At 43.0% G+C, this 13799-nt stretch overlaps 6 protein-coding genes and 1 long non-coding RNA gene across 7 annotated transcripts; 4 read left to right on the top strand and 3 right to left on the bottom strand.

The window, feature by feature from the left end:
* The first annotated feature begins 349 nt into the window (after nucleotides 1-349).
* Nucleotides 350-1002, top strand: LOC120735978. Its single transcript, XR_005696394.1, has 2 exons — nucleotides 350-464; nucleotides 581-1002. It is a non-coding gene; the product is annotated as an uncharacterized LOC120735978 (long non-coding RNA).
* Nucleotides 1003-2000: 998 nt separating this feature from the next.
* Nucleotides 2001-3003, top strand: LOC120735977 (histone H1-like; the record flags this gene model as incomplete). Its single annotated transcript, XM_040035864.1, has 1 exon — nucleotides 2001-3003. A coding segment is annotated over one exon (804 nt), but the record flags the coding sequence as incomplete, so codon positions are not given.
* Nucleotides 3004-4313: 1310 nt separating this feature from the next.
* Nucleotides 4314-4763, bottom strand: LOC120735974 (histone H2A-like). Its single transcript, XM_040035860.1, has one exon. The coding sequence runs from the start codon at nucleotides 4718-4720 to the stop codon at nucleotides 4334-4336; it is 387 nt and encodes a 128-aa protein (XP_039891794.1). The 5' UTR covers nucleotides 4721-4763; the 3' UTR covers nucleotides 4314-4333.
* A 247-nt stretch (nucleotides 4764-5010) lies between these two features.
* Nucleotides 5011-5521, top strand: LOC120735973 (histone H3). The gene has a single exon (XM_040035859.1). It carries the CDS (start codon nucleotides 5064-5066, stop codon nucleotides 5472-5474), a length of 411 nt encoding a protein of 136 aa, XP_039891793.1. The 5' UTR covers nucleotides 5011-5063; the 3' UTR covers nucleotides 5475-5521.
* A 3962-nt stretch (nucleotides 5522-9483) lies between these two features.
* Nucleotides 9484-9999, bottom strand: LOC120736062 (histone H3). Its single transcript, XM_040036008.1, has one exon. The coding sequence runs from the start codon at nucleotides 9942-9944 to the stop codon at nucleotides 9534-9536; it is 411 nt and encodes a 136-aa protein (XP_039891942.1). The 5' UTR covers nucleotides 9945-9999; the 3' UTR covers nucleotides 9484-9533.
* A 250-nt stretch (nucleotides 10000-10249) lies between these two features.
* LOC120736063 (histone H2A-like) lies at nucleotides 10250-10694 on the top strand. The gene has a single exon (XM_040036009.1). It carries the CDS (start codon nucleotides 10288-10290, stop codon nucleotides 10672-10674), a length of 387 nt encoding a protein of 128 aa, XP_039891943.1. The 5' UTR covers nucleotides 10250-10287; the 3' UTR covers nucleotides 10675-10694.
* A 1310-nt stretch (nucleotides 10695-12004) lies between these two features.
* On the bottom strand, nucleotides 12005-13013 carry LOC120736064 (histone H1-like; the record flags this gene model as incomplete). The annotated part of the gene is made up of 1 exon (XM_040036010.1): nucleotides 12005-13013. A coding segment is annotated over one exon (810 nt), but the record flags the coding sequence as incomplete, so codon positions are not given.
* Between the last annotated feature and the right edge of the window lie 786 nt (nucleotides 13014-13799).

Genomic DNA, 13799 nt, shown 5'->3' with positions numbered 1-13799 from the left:
TAAGAGACATTACCCGTGGACTGGCTTTAAGTCCATCAAGTTCCAGAAATACCTTCTGGAATACCTCTAGAGCAGGGTGGGCAATCTCAGTCCACGAGGGCCGGTGTCCCTGCAGGTTTTAGATGTGTCCTCGAACCAACACAGCTGATTTAAATGGCTAAATTAGCTCCTCAACATGTCCTGAAGTTCTCCAGAGGCCTGGTAACGAACTAATCATGTGATTCAGGTGTGTTGACCCAAGGTGAGATCTAAAACCTGCAGGGACACCGGCCCTGGACTGAGATTGCCCACCCCTGCTCTAGAGTGTTCTTTACTTGTTTTGGGTAGCTCAGATTGAGAGCGTATATAAGCCCCATCATTAAGGCACACGCTCTAGGCAATTCAAGGTCTTCCAGACTGCTGCACGTCTTGTGACTACAACCTTTACCACTTCTTCTGGGAACTGTTCTTCACCATCCTGGCAAGTAGGTTAAATGGAAACATGTCAGTATTTTATGTGCCATTAAAAAATATAACACAAAAGAATGTGAGATTCACCTACCAGCTGTTCTCTGAAGAGATCCTCTTCTTTGTCTTTCAGATACACCATCAGGCAACGGATTGCGACCTCTCTTCTTGTTTCCACCGAACTCTGGAGAATAAAAAAAGCAAAACAAAACTTAAATTTAGAGTTTATTAGGTGAAAAGTCAAAACTGTTACATTTATGGGACTTGTGCTGTGCCAAATATTGATTTTAAATATGTTTTTAAAAGAATTAAAGATTTAATCTTTGTAACTTCAATTTAAACTGTTACATACTGGCCTGCTTTAAATGCACCCTTTGCTAGCAGTAGGATAAGGTGAATAAAAGTAAATGTAACCTAAATTTAGAGACTATTTCAAACTTTTTGTTGAGTTGTGTTCTAAGGATTAAACTATAATTGTTATGTGTAAGATATGTGAAAAAGTACCTGTGGACAAGTCGTGTAATGATGTGATAAAGCAATAAAAGCTCCTATCCACCCTGTTGTAGGTCTGCCTATGCCACAGGAAGGCTCTGCTGTGTCCTTCGCATCCAGCTTTCCTAGCTATGACCAAAGAGGAATTTCCATCAAAGCTATCTTCAATCTAACTCCTAATTCGATGGCTCCGTAGCCACCTTTCTATCTCCCTTTATATAATGCAACTATTGTAGTAAGTGCTATGCATAAGATGGAGTTGTACAGGGAATGATTTCCTGTGGTGTTAAGAGGTGAATTTTGGTAATCTCAGTCTCTCACTAAACCCACTCCTGTGACTGGTCAGCACATGATGGAGTGGGTCGGAGGTATTGTTCAGCATTTTACTTATCTTGGACAAAAATTTGTGGTTACATATTTTTCAGTAGGTGGAAGAATAACAGAATCCTCCAGAAAGAGGAGCAGAGACATACTGGGCATAATTAAAATACTATATTAGATTAATCTGAGGTCGCTATCCAGGACACGAGATAAGCTTTATTAGTCCCAGAGCTGGGAAATTCACCGACATGGGCAGAGCAGGATAAAATAAATAACAAATAATAACAACATTACTGTGATTAAATAAATAAAATAGATACAATGATAAAATATGTTTGACTAGTAGTGACAAAAGAATGTTTAACAGTGAGATTCTGAGGTCTCAAGGTTGGCAAGTATGGCCACAACACCTCACTTTTTTGCCACATGTATCGCAAACCATGTCTCAGCTGTTTGTGGAGGTAAAATACATCCGCACAAGACTCCAACTACGCTCAGCCATTGTTGTGAGTGCGTGCTAGCGGCTGCGAGACATTTATACAGCTGTATTTCGCACATGACTATGAAAGGCGGAAGAGGAAGTAGTTCCTTTCAATGTAGACAATTCGAATGATATAGTTTCTTTCCACTGTGTTCCTATTAATGATAAACTACAAATTTACCCTAAATTACTAAAATATCGATATTTTAATGTGAGAATCGATTCTAGAACATAAATGATTGGTATCGGAGGAATCAATATTTCAGGATCGATCCGCACATCACTAGTGGCCGCTTCCAAGGAGCGCAGTGGCGTGTCTGCAGCCGCTCTCAAGAAGGCTCTGGCTGCCGGAGGCTACGATGTGGACAAGAACAAGGCCCGCGTCAAGACCGCCATCAAGAGCCTGGTGGCGAAGAGCACTCTGGTGCAGACCAAGGGCACCGGGGCCTCCGGATCCTTCAAGATGAACAAGAAGGCTACTGAGAGCAAAGCCAAGAAGCCTGTAAAGAAAACCGCTCCCAAAGCCAAGAAGCCCACCGCGGCCAAAGCCAAGAAACCGGCAGCAGCTGCCAAAAAGCCCAAGAAGGTGCTCAAGAAGGCTCCCGCTCAAAGAAGTCCCCCGCCAAGAAGGCCGCCAAGCCCAAAGTCAAGGAAGCGGCCACAGCAGCCAAGAAGAAGTGAGCTGCCACCACTCTCACACTCAACAACGCTCTTCTCAGAGCCACCACAGCAACACACAAGAGCCCCTTCCTTACACTCAATCACCACTCTATCATTCAGAATAATGTCCTTATTATTAAAGCACACGCCCCCCCCATTTTTCTCATTACATTTACATTCTTGTATTAGTATCATGGTGCACATTATTTCTGTCTTCACAAGTCTACAACTCCAGAAAAAGACAACAATACAAATATTAACTCAATATTTACAATCATACCTTCATAGTACAAGACATCACACCACTTCTTGTTTTACTATGAGACCCTATCGTACAAGAAATACACCTTTAAAAGTTATCACCTACATTTTAAAATATTCTGTTAAAAAACAACAAATGTGATGGAAAATATTACATTTATAGATGCATGTTATTATCCATATATGAGATATGTTTCACTTATATTTTTATTTTTTGAAAGCCTATACTGGCTGTTTTATTGGAAGTACAATGTATAGTTTATTGATACCTAGCCAATATAATCCATTTGAAATGCTTTACTCAACAACCTTACCTGACTAAATCTAGGCCAGTTGAATTGATATTCGGTGATTTTAAGGACACACATTTTACTCCAAGCTGAACCCATACAGCTATTTATTTTACCATGTATTTATTTCATTACTAATTTCATAACCAATTTGATTCATGTACATTTGAACAAATTGAGTTCTGTAGGGTTAAGGATGCGGGGAAATCCATTATTTCAAAATACAATGTTGAGGTGTACTTCTTCTTGACCTCACCGATCCTTTTGATATCCCAGCTTAAGAAGAGTCCGGGGCTGCCCTGTGTCCCCCTCCTCAGTAGTTTTCCACTAATTCTATTGTTCAGTGTCGGGGGGGGGGTTGTCCTCTCCCCAGGCTAGTAACTGTGTAACTCTCATTTTACGACAGGCAGACCCCCACTGTCAATAAATTCTTCCCAACACACCAAAGTTTATAGATAAGCCAACTGATTTGGCACGTTAGAGGTCAGGGTTCAGCAACTCAATGTCATTCTTGAGAGCTTTAAGGTCGCATGAAATGCTTTGAGCACACAAATCCACTATTGTCCTTAAAACAGGAGTTGACAAAGTCATTCTAACAAAATCAACACTTATGAATCATTTTCTGTTCCTCTGATCTCCAGCTGCCCCCTATTATCTACGCAAACCTAAGTACATTGTATTGTAATCATTGTTTTATTGTACTCACAATAGACACAAACCTAAGCGTAGACGTAAGTGACTTTGCAAAATGTCCCGAATTCAGCAGCAGTGCTGAACATGTCGCAAACAGCTCCACATTTCCCTCCCTCTGTACCTGGATAGTTCCTGCAGCACCAAAGAACTCCACCTGTCCCGCTCCTCATCATGTTATGATTTCCTATTGTGTTTGACAAGGTTTGTGATCTTGCCATGTGTGTCATGTACCACGTGTTGTCTGTTTCCATGAGCGTAGAAACTGCTTTAATTATTGAACCATGATGAGTGTCTACAGTCATAGTTATGAAGCTAATAATTAGTGATATCCTATTTATTCTAAATTAGTAAGATGAGCAATGAGGTTGAACAAGGCATGAGCCTTAACCACACAGCAGGAGCGACTGAGAGCTTTTTACTTTAGTTTTTATTTTGACTTTATATTAAGACCCTCTATTCTTGTCTTGTGAATAAAACAAACACACTGCTTAAGCACTCATGATAGTATTTTTTGAAGGTGGATTTCAGTCCCTGACTAAGATAATATGAATGAACATTTCAAAATAAACAAAGATGCATAATCTACATATCCCAGTTACAGACAGTAATAGCAAGAAGGAGGTTTGCTCAGATAGGAGTGTGTGGCTCTTAAAAGAGCCGTTTTTTGGTGAAGCCGAGCGCTTTGCGTTTACTTGGCCTTGGCGGGCTTCTCTGTCTTCTTGGGCAGCAGCACAGCCTGGATGTTGGGCAGCACACCACCCTGAGCGATGGTGACTCCCCCCAGGAGCTTGTTGAGCTCCTCGTCGTTGCGCACAGCCAGCTGCAGGTGACGTGGGATGATACGAGTCTTCTTGTTGTCGCGGGCTGCGTTGCCAGCCAGCTCCAGGATCTCAGCGGTCAGGTACTCGAGCACAGCTGCCAGGTAAACGGGGGCGCCGGCTCCCACACGCTCCGCATAGTTGCCTTTGCGGAGCAGTCTGTGGACACGACCCACGGGGAACTGAAGCCCGGCACGAGATGAACGAGTCTTGGCCTTAGCTCTGGCTTTGCCTCCGGTCTTTCCGCGCCCACTCATTTTGACAGGTTCTTCTCTTCGTAGTATCAACACTCAAAAGAAATGTGGCCTGATCGGCTCAAAGCCTCGCTTATATTTCCGCAGAGCGCGCGCAGCTTCGTCACGCACCAATCGCAGAGAGGCTTGCGGCAGCGCGCAATTTCAATGCACTTTTCTCCAATGACAAGCACACACCGAGGCGGGGCGGTGCTCCTCTGAACGGTGCTGAGCACCACGTGGAGCCCCTCACCAATCATGAGCCGGAGCGGCACCGCGTCACAGACACACACAGCTTAAGAGCAGCGAGTCTCCTCTGTTTGCTACAAAATCTGCCCTTAACACAGGAAAAGAAAAGTGAGAAACAATGGCAAGAACCAAGCAGACCGCTCGCAAGTCTACTGGCGGCAAAGCTCCCAGGAAGCAGCTCGCCACCAAGGCCGCTCGTAAGAGCGCCCCGGCCACTGGAGGCGTCAAGAAGCCTCACCGTTATAGGCCCGGTACCGTGGCTCTGCGCGAGATCCGCCGTTACCAGAAATCCACAGAGCTGCTCATCCGCAAGCTGCCCTTCCAGCGCCTGGTCCGCGAGATCGCTCAGGACTTCAAGACCGACCTGCGCTTCCAGAGCTCTGCCGTTATGGCTCTGCAAGAGGCCAGCGAGGCTTACCTGGTCGGACTCTTCGAGGACACAAACCTGTGCGCCATCCACGCCAAGCGGGTCACCATCATGCCCAAAGACATCCAGCTGGCTCGCCGCATCCGCGGGGAGAGAGCTTAAGCTACTCGCTCTCCTACAAACAACGGCTCTTTTAAGAGCCAACTCCCTCCCACCAAGAGCTCGCTCCTTTCTTACTATTAATTACATCAATATTATACTCACACTTTAATCTTCATGCTCTTTCTATACCAGAAACTACAGTCGGCATGAACGTGGGAATCACTGACTTCAGTTACAAAAATGCTTCATTAATTTTTAGCATGAATTGTTCTATCCTTAAATGTCTCCCTCCTTTACTTATTTACTATTTTTTCTTCTTCTTCTTTTTTTCCCTCCCCCTAAAGCTCATCACATTCGAGTGCTTTGTGCTCGGCAACATGATAGACCCTGTGCTCTCAAGTACCTTTGGTAAACTCCTATTGTGCGTTGTTTTTTTTTTTTTTTTGTTTTTTTTTTAAATGTGCTCCAAAATACTATAGACATGACAGTAAGCCTAACATGTTAACATTAGTTTACAGAGGCTGTTAAATTTATGTCTAATCTTAAAATGTTGGTGACACAATTTCATCCTAATGGTACTGACATAGTCATAGGGTTAATTTTTGAGACAAAATATCATGAGGTCGTCATGCTTCTGCAAATATTCCACCTTGTAGTGCAGTTTGCACTAGTGATGTGCGATACCACTGATTTCCTTTCTGATCCGATACCAAGTAAAATTCAGGGTGGTATCGGCGATACTGATCCGATACCGATACTCTGTACAAAAACTTAATGTTTCATTGCAAATCATAATACAATATAGAATTGTATTATGTAATTGTAATAATAACATAACCATATTGCTTCATAATGATTAGAGGACATCAGACAACTTGTTTTTATTGCTTAATAACGCGTAGTTTGTACGCGTAGTTTGTACGCGTTTTGTCTCGAGGGGCCACCGCATAGATATATATGCGGGTTCCACTCTCGATGGTCAGGAACAAATGTAATCACATGGCAGGATGCTGTAAACAGACCAAACTTCAGCCAGGAGAACAACTGAGATAATTCATCCACAATACGAGGTTAGTCATTCATATACTGCTGCATGGGCTGGGCTGTAGTTACATCATAAGGGTTTAAAAACTGAGCTTTAAAATGATTGGCAGTAAAAAAGGCCGAGGAAGGCCAACAGTGATCACTGACTGTTTTTAGGAGCTTTTTGAGATTAAATAGAAGAAAATACAAACCATTAAACATGTTAACAACACAAAAGCCATATTAAACATAGACTACTTTAGGCCCGGAAGCAGGATTCGTCACGTCATCACTTAAAGACTGGATACCTTTCTAATGTGAAGTTGTTGTCCCTTTCTCAGTCTTCTTGGCCTGCATGTTGGGCAGCTCACCACCCTGAGCGCTCGTCACTCAGCCCAGCAGCTTGTTCAGCTCTTCGTCATTGCGGACGGCCAGCTGCAGGTGGCGGGGGACGATCCTGGCAGGAGCATAGATTTGGTTTTGGCATTGGTGGGGGACGGATGATTCAACCACCGAACACTGCCCTGCTTTTGTCTTTGCTTCTTGATAAAAAGAGGAGAAATATACTTGCCTACATATGCTGTTCTACATGCTTTTAAACCATTTAAAATTACAATTCATAGTTTTATATGTGAATTATGTCAAAATTACTATTAAACAAATGACTAAGAATTGTAGACTTTAGTTTACTTCAGCCATATTCCATCATAGTAAATCAGGTATCATACAAAAATAAAATTAGCTTCAAATACAGTGATGACAATAAAAGAATATGACTTTAAGGACTTAGCAACATTACTTCAGTTATAGTACACCAACATCTCTTATACATTAGCACTAAGGGAACACTGAATGACCTGGTGGTTTTTGTCCATAAAACTACTCATCTAAGATTACCACAAAGTAAAAGATCGCTCAGCAAAATTGTGCAACATTTTATGCACACTATTGCCCCTATCAAATAAGTGAGCTGGGATTTTTTTATTCTAAACATGAACTACTGTTACAGCAACAGACATGGACAACTGGTGCCCCACACAACAACTCAATGTCCACTATGTGAAGGAGCCAAACACATGCCTGCTCCTCTTGTTAACTGAGATAAACTGCTGGCATATTGGTTTTATATACTGTCCAGTCTCTCCTGGTGAACATGGCATACAGTAGCATTGTTTAATCTCATTTGAGTCATTGTTGATCTTGTTTTTAGTCTTGTGAGAGCACTGAAGCTTCTTTCAGCCTCAGCCGAGGATACTGGGATGACTAAAAGCAGCCTGACAATTGTCATGATAATAAATACTAGTTAATCTATAGCACCAAATCATCAGTCAGTCACCTGTGACCTCGACTCTTCACCTCAGTCCGAACTATAACATGGCAGAGCTGCCTCTGTCACCTAATAAATAACAGTGAGACATTCCAAATACATGCAGTCAGTCACACATGTGCTCCAAAAACAGTAATGAACCACCAAGTCATCATCCAATTTCACCTGTGATCTTGTATCACCATTACTCTCTGAGCTTTGTGTTGGTTCTTCTATCACCTGACAAATAGGACATACATGACAATAAGAATAAAATGGGTAGCTGCTTCAGTGTTTCTGTCACTTTGTGCAGATCTTGACTCATCAGTAATGTTTGTAGGGTGAGTGCATTTTTAAAACAGTTTGTGCAAACTAGTGATGTGCGGATCGATACTGAAATATCGATTCTTCCGATACCAGCAATTTATGTTCTAGAATCGATTCTCATATTATAATACCGATATTTTAGTACTCTGGGGTAAATTTGTAGTTTTTCCATTAAAATGAACGCAGTGGAAAGAAACTATATCATTCGGATCGTGCAATTTGGAAGGAACTACTTCCTCTTACGCCTTTCATAGTCATATGCGAAATACGGCTGTATAAATGTGTCGCAGCCCCTGGTGTGCACACTCACAACAATGGCTGAGCGCAAACAGAGTCATGTGTGGACGCGTTTTACCTCCACAAACAGCCAAGACGCGGTTTGTGATATATGTGGCAAGACAGTGGGGTGTTGTGGCAACACCACTGACCTCGTCAAACACCTCAGAGTAAATCACATCACAGAATATGACGAGCTTATGTTGAGGCGAACTGAAGAGGAGGACAGGGACAGGTGCTGCTAGGGCGAGACAGACGTCTCTCGCAGAGTCCTTTAGTGCTGCAGGCAGGCAACATGCTCAAATAGTTCACAACATCAGTGTTTTTTATTTCTATATGATTATTCTGCATTATTAAGCAATAAAAACAAGTTGTCTGATGTCCTCTAATCATTATGAAGCAATATGGTTATGTTATTATTACAATTACATAATACAATTCTATATTGTATTATGATTTGCAATGAAACATTAAGTTTTTGTACAGAGTATCGGTATCGGATCAGTATCGCCGATACCACCCTGAATTTTACTTGGTATCGGATCAGAAAGGAAATCAGTGGTATCGCACATCACTAGTGCAAACTGCACTACAAGGTGGAATATTTGCAGAAGCATGACGACCTCATGATATTTTGTCTCAAAAATTAACCCTATGACTATGTCAGTACCATTAGGATGAAATTGTGTCACCAACATTTTAAGATTAGACATAAATTTAACAGCCTCTGTAAACTAATGTTAACATGTTAGGCTTACTGTCATGTCTATAGTATTTTGGAGCACATTTAAAAAAAAAAACAAAAAAAAAAAAAAAAACAACGCACAATAGGAGTTTACCAAAGGTACTTGAGAGCACAGGGTCTATCATGTTGCCGAGCACAAAGCACTCGAATGTGATGAGCTTTAGGGGGAGGAAAAAAAAGAAGAAGAAGAAAAAATAGTAAATAAGTAAAGGAGGGAGACATTTAAGGATAGAACAATTCATGCTAAAAATTAATGAAGCATTTTTGTAACTGAAGTCAGTGATTCCCACGTTCATGCCGACTGTAGTTTCTGGTATAGAAAGAGCATGAAGATTAAAGTGTGAGTATAATATCGATGTAATTAATAGTAAGAAAGGAGCGAGCTCTTGGTGGGAGGGAGTTGGCTCTTAAAAGAGCCGTTGTTTGTAGGAGAGCGAGTAGCTTAAGCTCTCTCCCCGCGGATGCGGCGAGCCAGCTGGATGTCTTTGGGCATGATGGTGACCCGCTTGGCGTGGATGGCGCACAGGTTTGTGTCCTCGAAGAGTCCGACCAGGTAAGCCTCGCTGGCCTCTTGCAGAGCCATAACGGCAGAGCTCTGGAAGCGCAGGTCGGTCTTGAAGTCCTGAGCGATCTCGCGGACCAGGCGCTGGAAGGGCAGCTTGCGGATGAGCAGCTCTGTGGATTTCTGGTAACGGCGGATCTCGCGCAGAGCCACGGTACCGGGCCTATAACGGTGAGGCTTCTTGACGCCTCCAGTGGCCGGGGCGCTCTTACGAGCGGCCTTGGTGGCGAGCTGCTTCCTGGGAGCTTTGCCGCCAGTAGACTTGCGAGCGGTCTGCTTGGTTCTTGCCATTGTTTCTCACTTTTCTTTTCCTGTGTTAAGGGCAGATTTTGTAGCAAACAGAGGAGACTCGCTGCTCTTAAGCTGTGTGTGTCTGTGACGCGGTGCCGCTCCGGCTCATGATTGGTGAGGGGCTCCACGTGGTGCTCAGCACCGTTCAGAGGAGCACCGCCCCGCCTCGGTGTGTGCTTGTCATTGGAGAAAAGTGCATTGAAATTGCGCGCTGCCGCAAGCCTCTCTGCGATTGGTGCGTGACGAAGCTGCGCGCGCTCTGCGGAAATATAAGCGAGGCTTTGAGCCGATCAGGCCACATTTCTTTTGAGTGTTGATACTACGAAGAGAAGAACCTGTCAAAATGAGTGGGCGCGGAAAGACCGGAGGCAAAGCCAGAGCTAAGGCCAAGACTCGTTCATCTCGTGCCGGGCTTCAGTTCCCCGTGGGTCGTGTCCACAGACTGCTCCGCAAAGGCAACTATGCGGAGCGTGTGGGAGCCGGCGCCCCCGTTTACCTGGCAGCTGTGCTCGAGTACCTGACCGCTGAGATCCTGGAGCTGGCTGGCAACGCAGCCCGCGACAACAAGAAGACTCGTATCATCCCACGTCACCTGCAGCTGGCTGTGCGCAACGACGAGGAGCTCAACAAGCTCCTGGGGGGAGTCACCATCGCTCAGGGTGGTGTGCTGCCCAACATCCAGGCTGTGCTGCTGCCCAAGAAGACAGAGAAGCCCGCCAAGGCCAAGTAAACGCAAAGCGCTCGGCTTCACCAAAAAACGGCTCTTTTAAGAGCCACACACTCCTATCTGAGCAAACCTCCTTCTTGCTATTACTGTCTGTAACTGGGATATGTAGATTATGCATCTTTGTTTATTTTGAAATGTTCATTCATATTATCTTAGTCAGGGACTGAAATCCACCTTCAAAAAATACTATCATGAGTGCTTAAGCAGTGTGTTTGTTTTATTCACAAGACAAGAATAGAGGGTCTTAATATAAAGTCAAAATAAAAACTAAAGTAAAAAGCTCTCAGTCGCTCCTGCTGTGTGGTTAAGGCTCATGCCTTGTTCAACCTCATTGCTCATCTTACTAATTTAGAATAAATAGGATATCACTAATTATTAGCTTCATAACTATGACTGTAGACACTCATCATGGTTCAATAATTAAAGCAGTTTCTACGCTCATGGAAACAGACAACACGTGGTACATGACACACATGGCAAGATCACAAACCTTGTCAAACACAATAGGAAATCATAACATGATGAGGAGCGGGACAGGTGGAGTTCTTTGGTGCTGCAGGAACTATCCAGGTACAGAGGGAGGGAAATGTGGAGCTGTTTGCGACATGTTCAGCACTGCTGCTGAATTCGGGACATTTTGCAAAGTCACTTACGTCTACGCTTAGGTTTGTGTCTATTGTGAGTACAATAAAACAATGATTACAATACAATGTACTTAGGTTTGCGTAGATAATAGGGGGCAGCTGGAGATCAGAGGAACAGAAAATGATTCATAAGTGTTGATTTTGTTAGAATGACTTTGTCAACTCCTGTTTTAAGGACAATAGTGGATTTGTGTGCTCAAAGCATTTCATGCGACCTTAAAGCTCTCAAGAATGACATTGAGTTGCTGAACCCTGACCTCTAACGTGCCAAATCAGTTGGCTTATCTATAAACTTTGGTGTGTTGGGAAGAATTTATTGACAGTGGGGGTCTGCCTGTCGTAAAATGAGAGTTACACAGTTACTAGCCTGGGGAGAGGACAACCCCCCCCCCGACACTGAACAATAGAATTAGTGGAAAACTACTGAGGAGGGGGACACAGGGCAGCCCCGGACTCTTCTTAAGCTGGGATATCAAAAGGATCGGTGAGGTCAAGAAGAAGTACACCTCAACATTGTATTTTGAAATAATGGATTTCCCCGCATCCTTAACCCTACAGAACTCAATTTGTTCAAATGTACATGAATCAAATTGGTTATGAAATTAGTAATGAAATAAATACATGGTAAAATAAATAGCTGTATGGGTTCAGCTTGGAGTAAAATGTGTGTCCTTAAAATCACCGAATATCAATTCAACTGGCCTAGATTTAGTCAGGTAAGGTTGTTGAGTAAAGCATTTCAAATGGATTATATTGGCTAGGTATCAATAAACTATACATTGTACTTCCAATAAAACAGCCAGTATAGGCTTTCAAAAAATAAAAATATAAGTGAAACATATCTCATATATGGATAATAACATGCATCTATAAATGTAATATTTTCCATCACATTTGTTGTTTTTTAACAGAATATTTTAAAATGTAGGTGATAACTTTTAAAGGTGTATTTCTTGTACGATAGGGTCTCATAGTAAAACAAGAAGTGGTGTGATGTCTTGTACTATGAAGGTATGATTGTAAATATTGAGTTAATATTTGTATTGTTGTCTTTTTCTGGAGTTGTAGACTTGTGAAGACAGAAATAATGTGCACCATGATACTAATACAAGAATGTAAATGTAATGAGAAAAATGGGGGGGGCGTGTGCTTTAATAATAAGGACATTATTCTGAATGATAGAGTGGTGATTGAGTGTAAGGAAGGGGCTCTTGTGTGTTGCTGTGGTGGCTCTGAGAAGAGCGTTGTTGAGTGTGAGAGTGGTGGCAGCTCACTTCTTCTTGGCTGCTGTGGCCGCTTCCTTGACTTTGGGCTTGGCGGCCTTCTTGGCGGGGGACTTCTTTGAGCGGGAGCCTTCTTGAGCACCTTCTTGGGCTTTTTGGCAGCTGCTGCCGGTTTCTTGGCTTTGGCCGCGGTGGGCTTCTTGGCTTTGGGAGCGGTTTTCTTTACAGGCTTCTTGGCTTTGCTCTCAGTAGCCTTCTTGTTCATCTTGAAGGATCCGGAGGCCCCGGTGCCCTTGGTCTGCACCAGAGTGCTCTTCGCCACCAGGCTCTTGATGGCGGTCTTGACGCGGGCCTTGTTCTTGTCCACATCGTAGCCTCCGGCAGCCAGAGCCTTCTTGAGAGCGGCTGCAGACACGCCACTGCGCTCCTTGGAAGCGGCCACTAGTGATGTGCGGATCGATCCTGAAATATTGATTCCTCCGATACCAATCATTTATGTTCTAGAATCGATTCTCACATTAAAATATCGATATTTTAGTAATTTAGGGTAAATTTGTAGTTTATCATTAATAGGAACACAGTGGAAAGAAACTATATCATTCGAATTGTCTACATTGAAAGGAACTACTTCCTCTTCCGCCTTTCATAGTCATGTGCGAAATACAGCTGTATAAATGTCTCGCAGCCGCTAGCACGCACTCACAACAATGGCTGAGCGTAGTTGGAGTCTTGTGCGGATGTATTTTACCTCCACAAACAGCTGAGACATGGTTTGCGATACATGTGGCAAAAAAGTGAGGTGTTGTGGCCATACTTGCCAACCTTGAGACCTCAGAATCTCACTGTTAAACATTCTTTTTGTCACTACTAGTCAAACATATTTTATCATTGTATCTATTTTATTTATTTAATCACAGTAATGTTGTTATTATTTGTTATTTATTTTATCCTGCTCTGCCCATGTCGGTGAATTTCCCAGCTCTGGGACTAATAAAGCTTATCTCGTGTCCTGGATAGCGACCTCAGATTAATCTAATATAGTATTTTTAATTATGCCCAGTATGTCTCTGCTCCGCTTTCTGGAGGATTCTGTTATTCTTCCACCTACTGAAAAATATGTAACCACAAATTTTTGTCCAAGATAAGTAAAATGCTTAACAATACCTCCGACCCACTCCATCATGTGCTGACCAGTCACAGGAGTGGGTTTAGTGAGAGACTGAGATTACCAAAATTCACCTCTTAACACCACAGGAAATCA

This window comes from Simochromis diagramma, unplaced genomic scaffold (genome assembly GCF_900408965.1).
Source record: "Simochromis diagramma unplaced genomic scaffold, fSimDia1.1 OVJJ01000816.1, whole genome shotgun sequence".
NCBI lineage: Eukaryota > Metazoa > Chordata > Actinopteri > Cichliformes > Cichlidae > Simochromis > Simochromis diagramma.
Note: the sequence above shows the minus strand (reverse complement) of the source record. Positions and strands in the feature narration are given on the sequence as shown.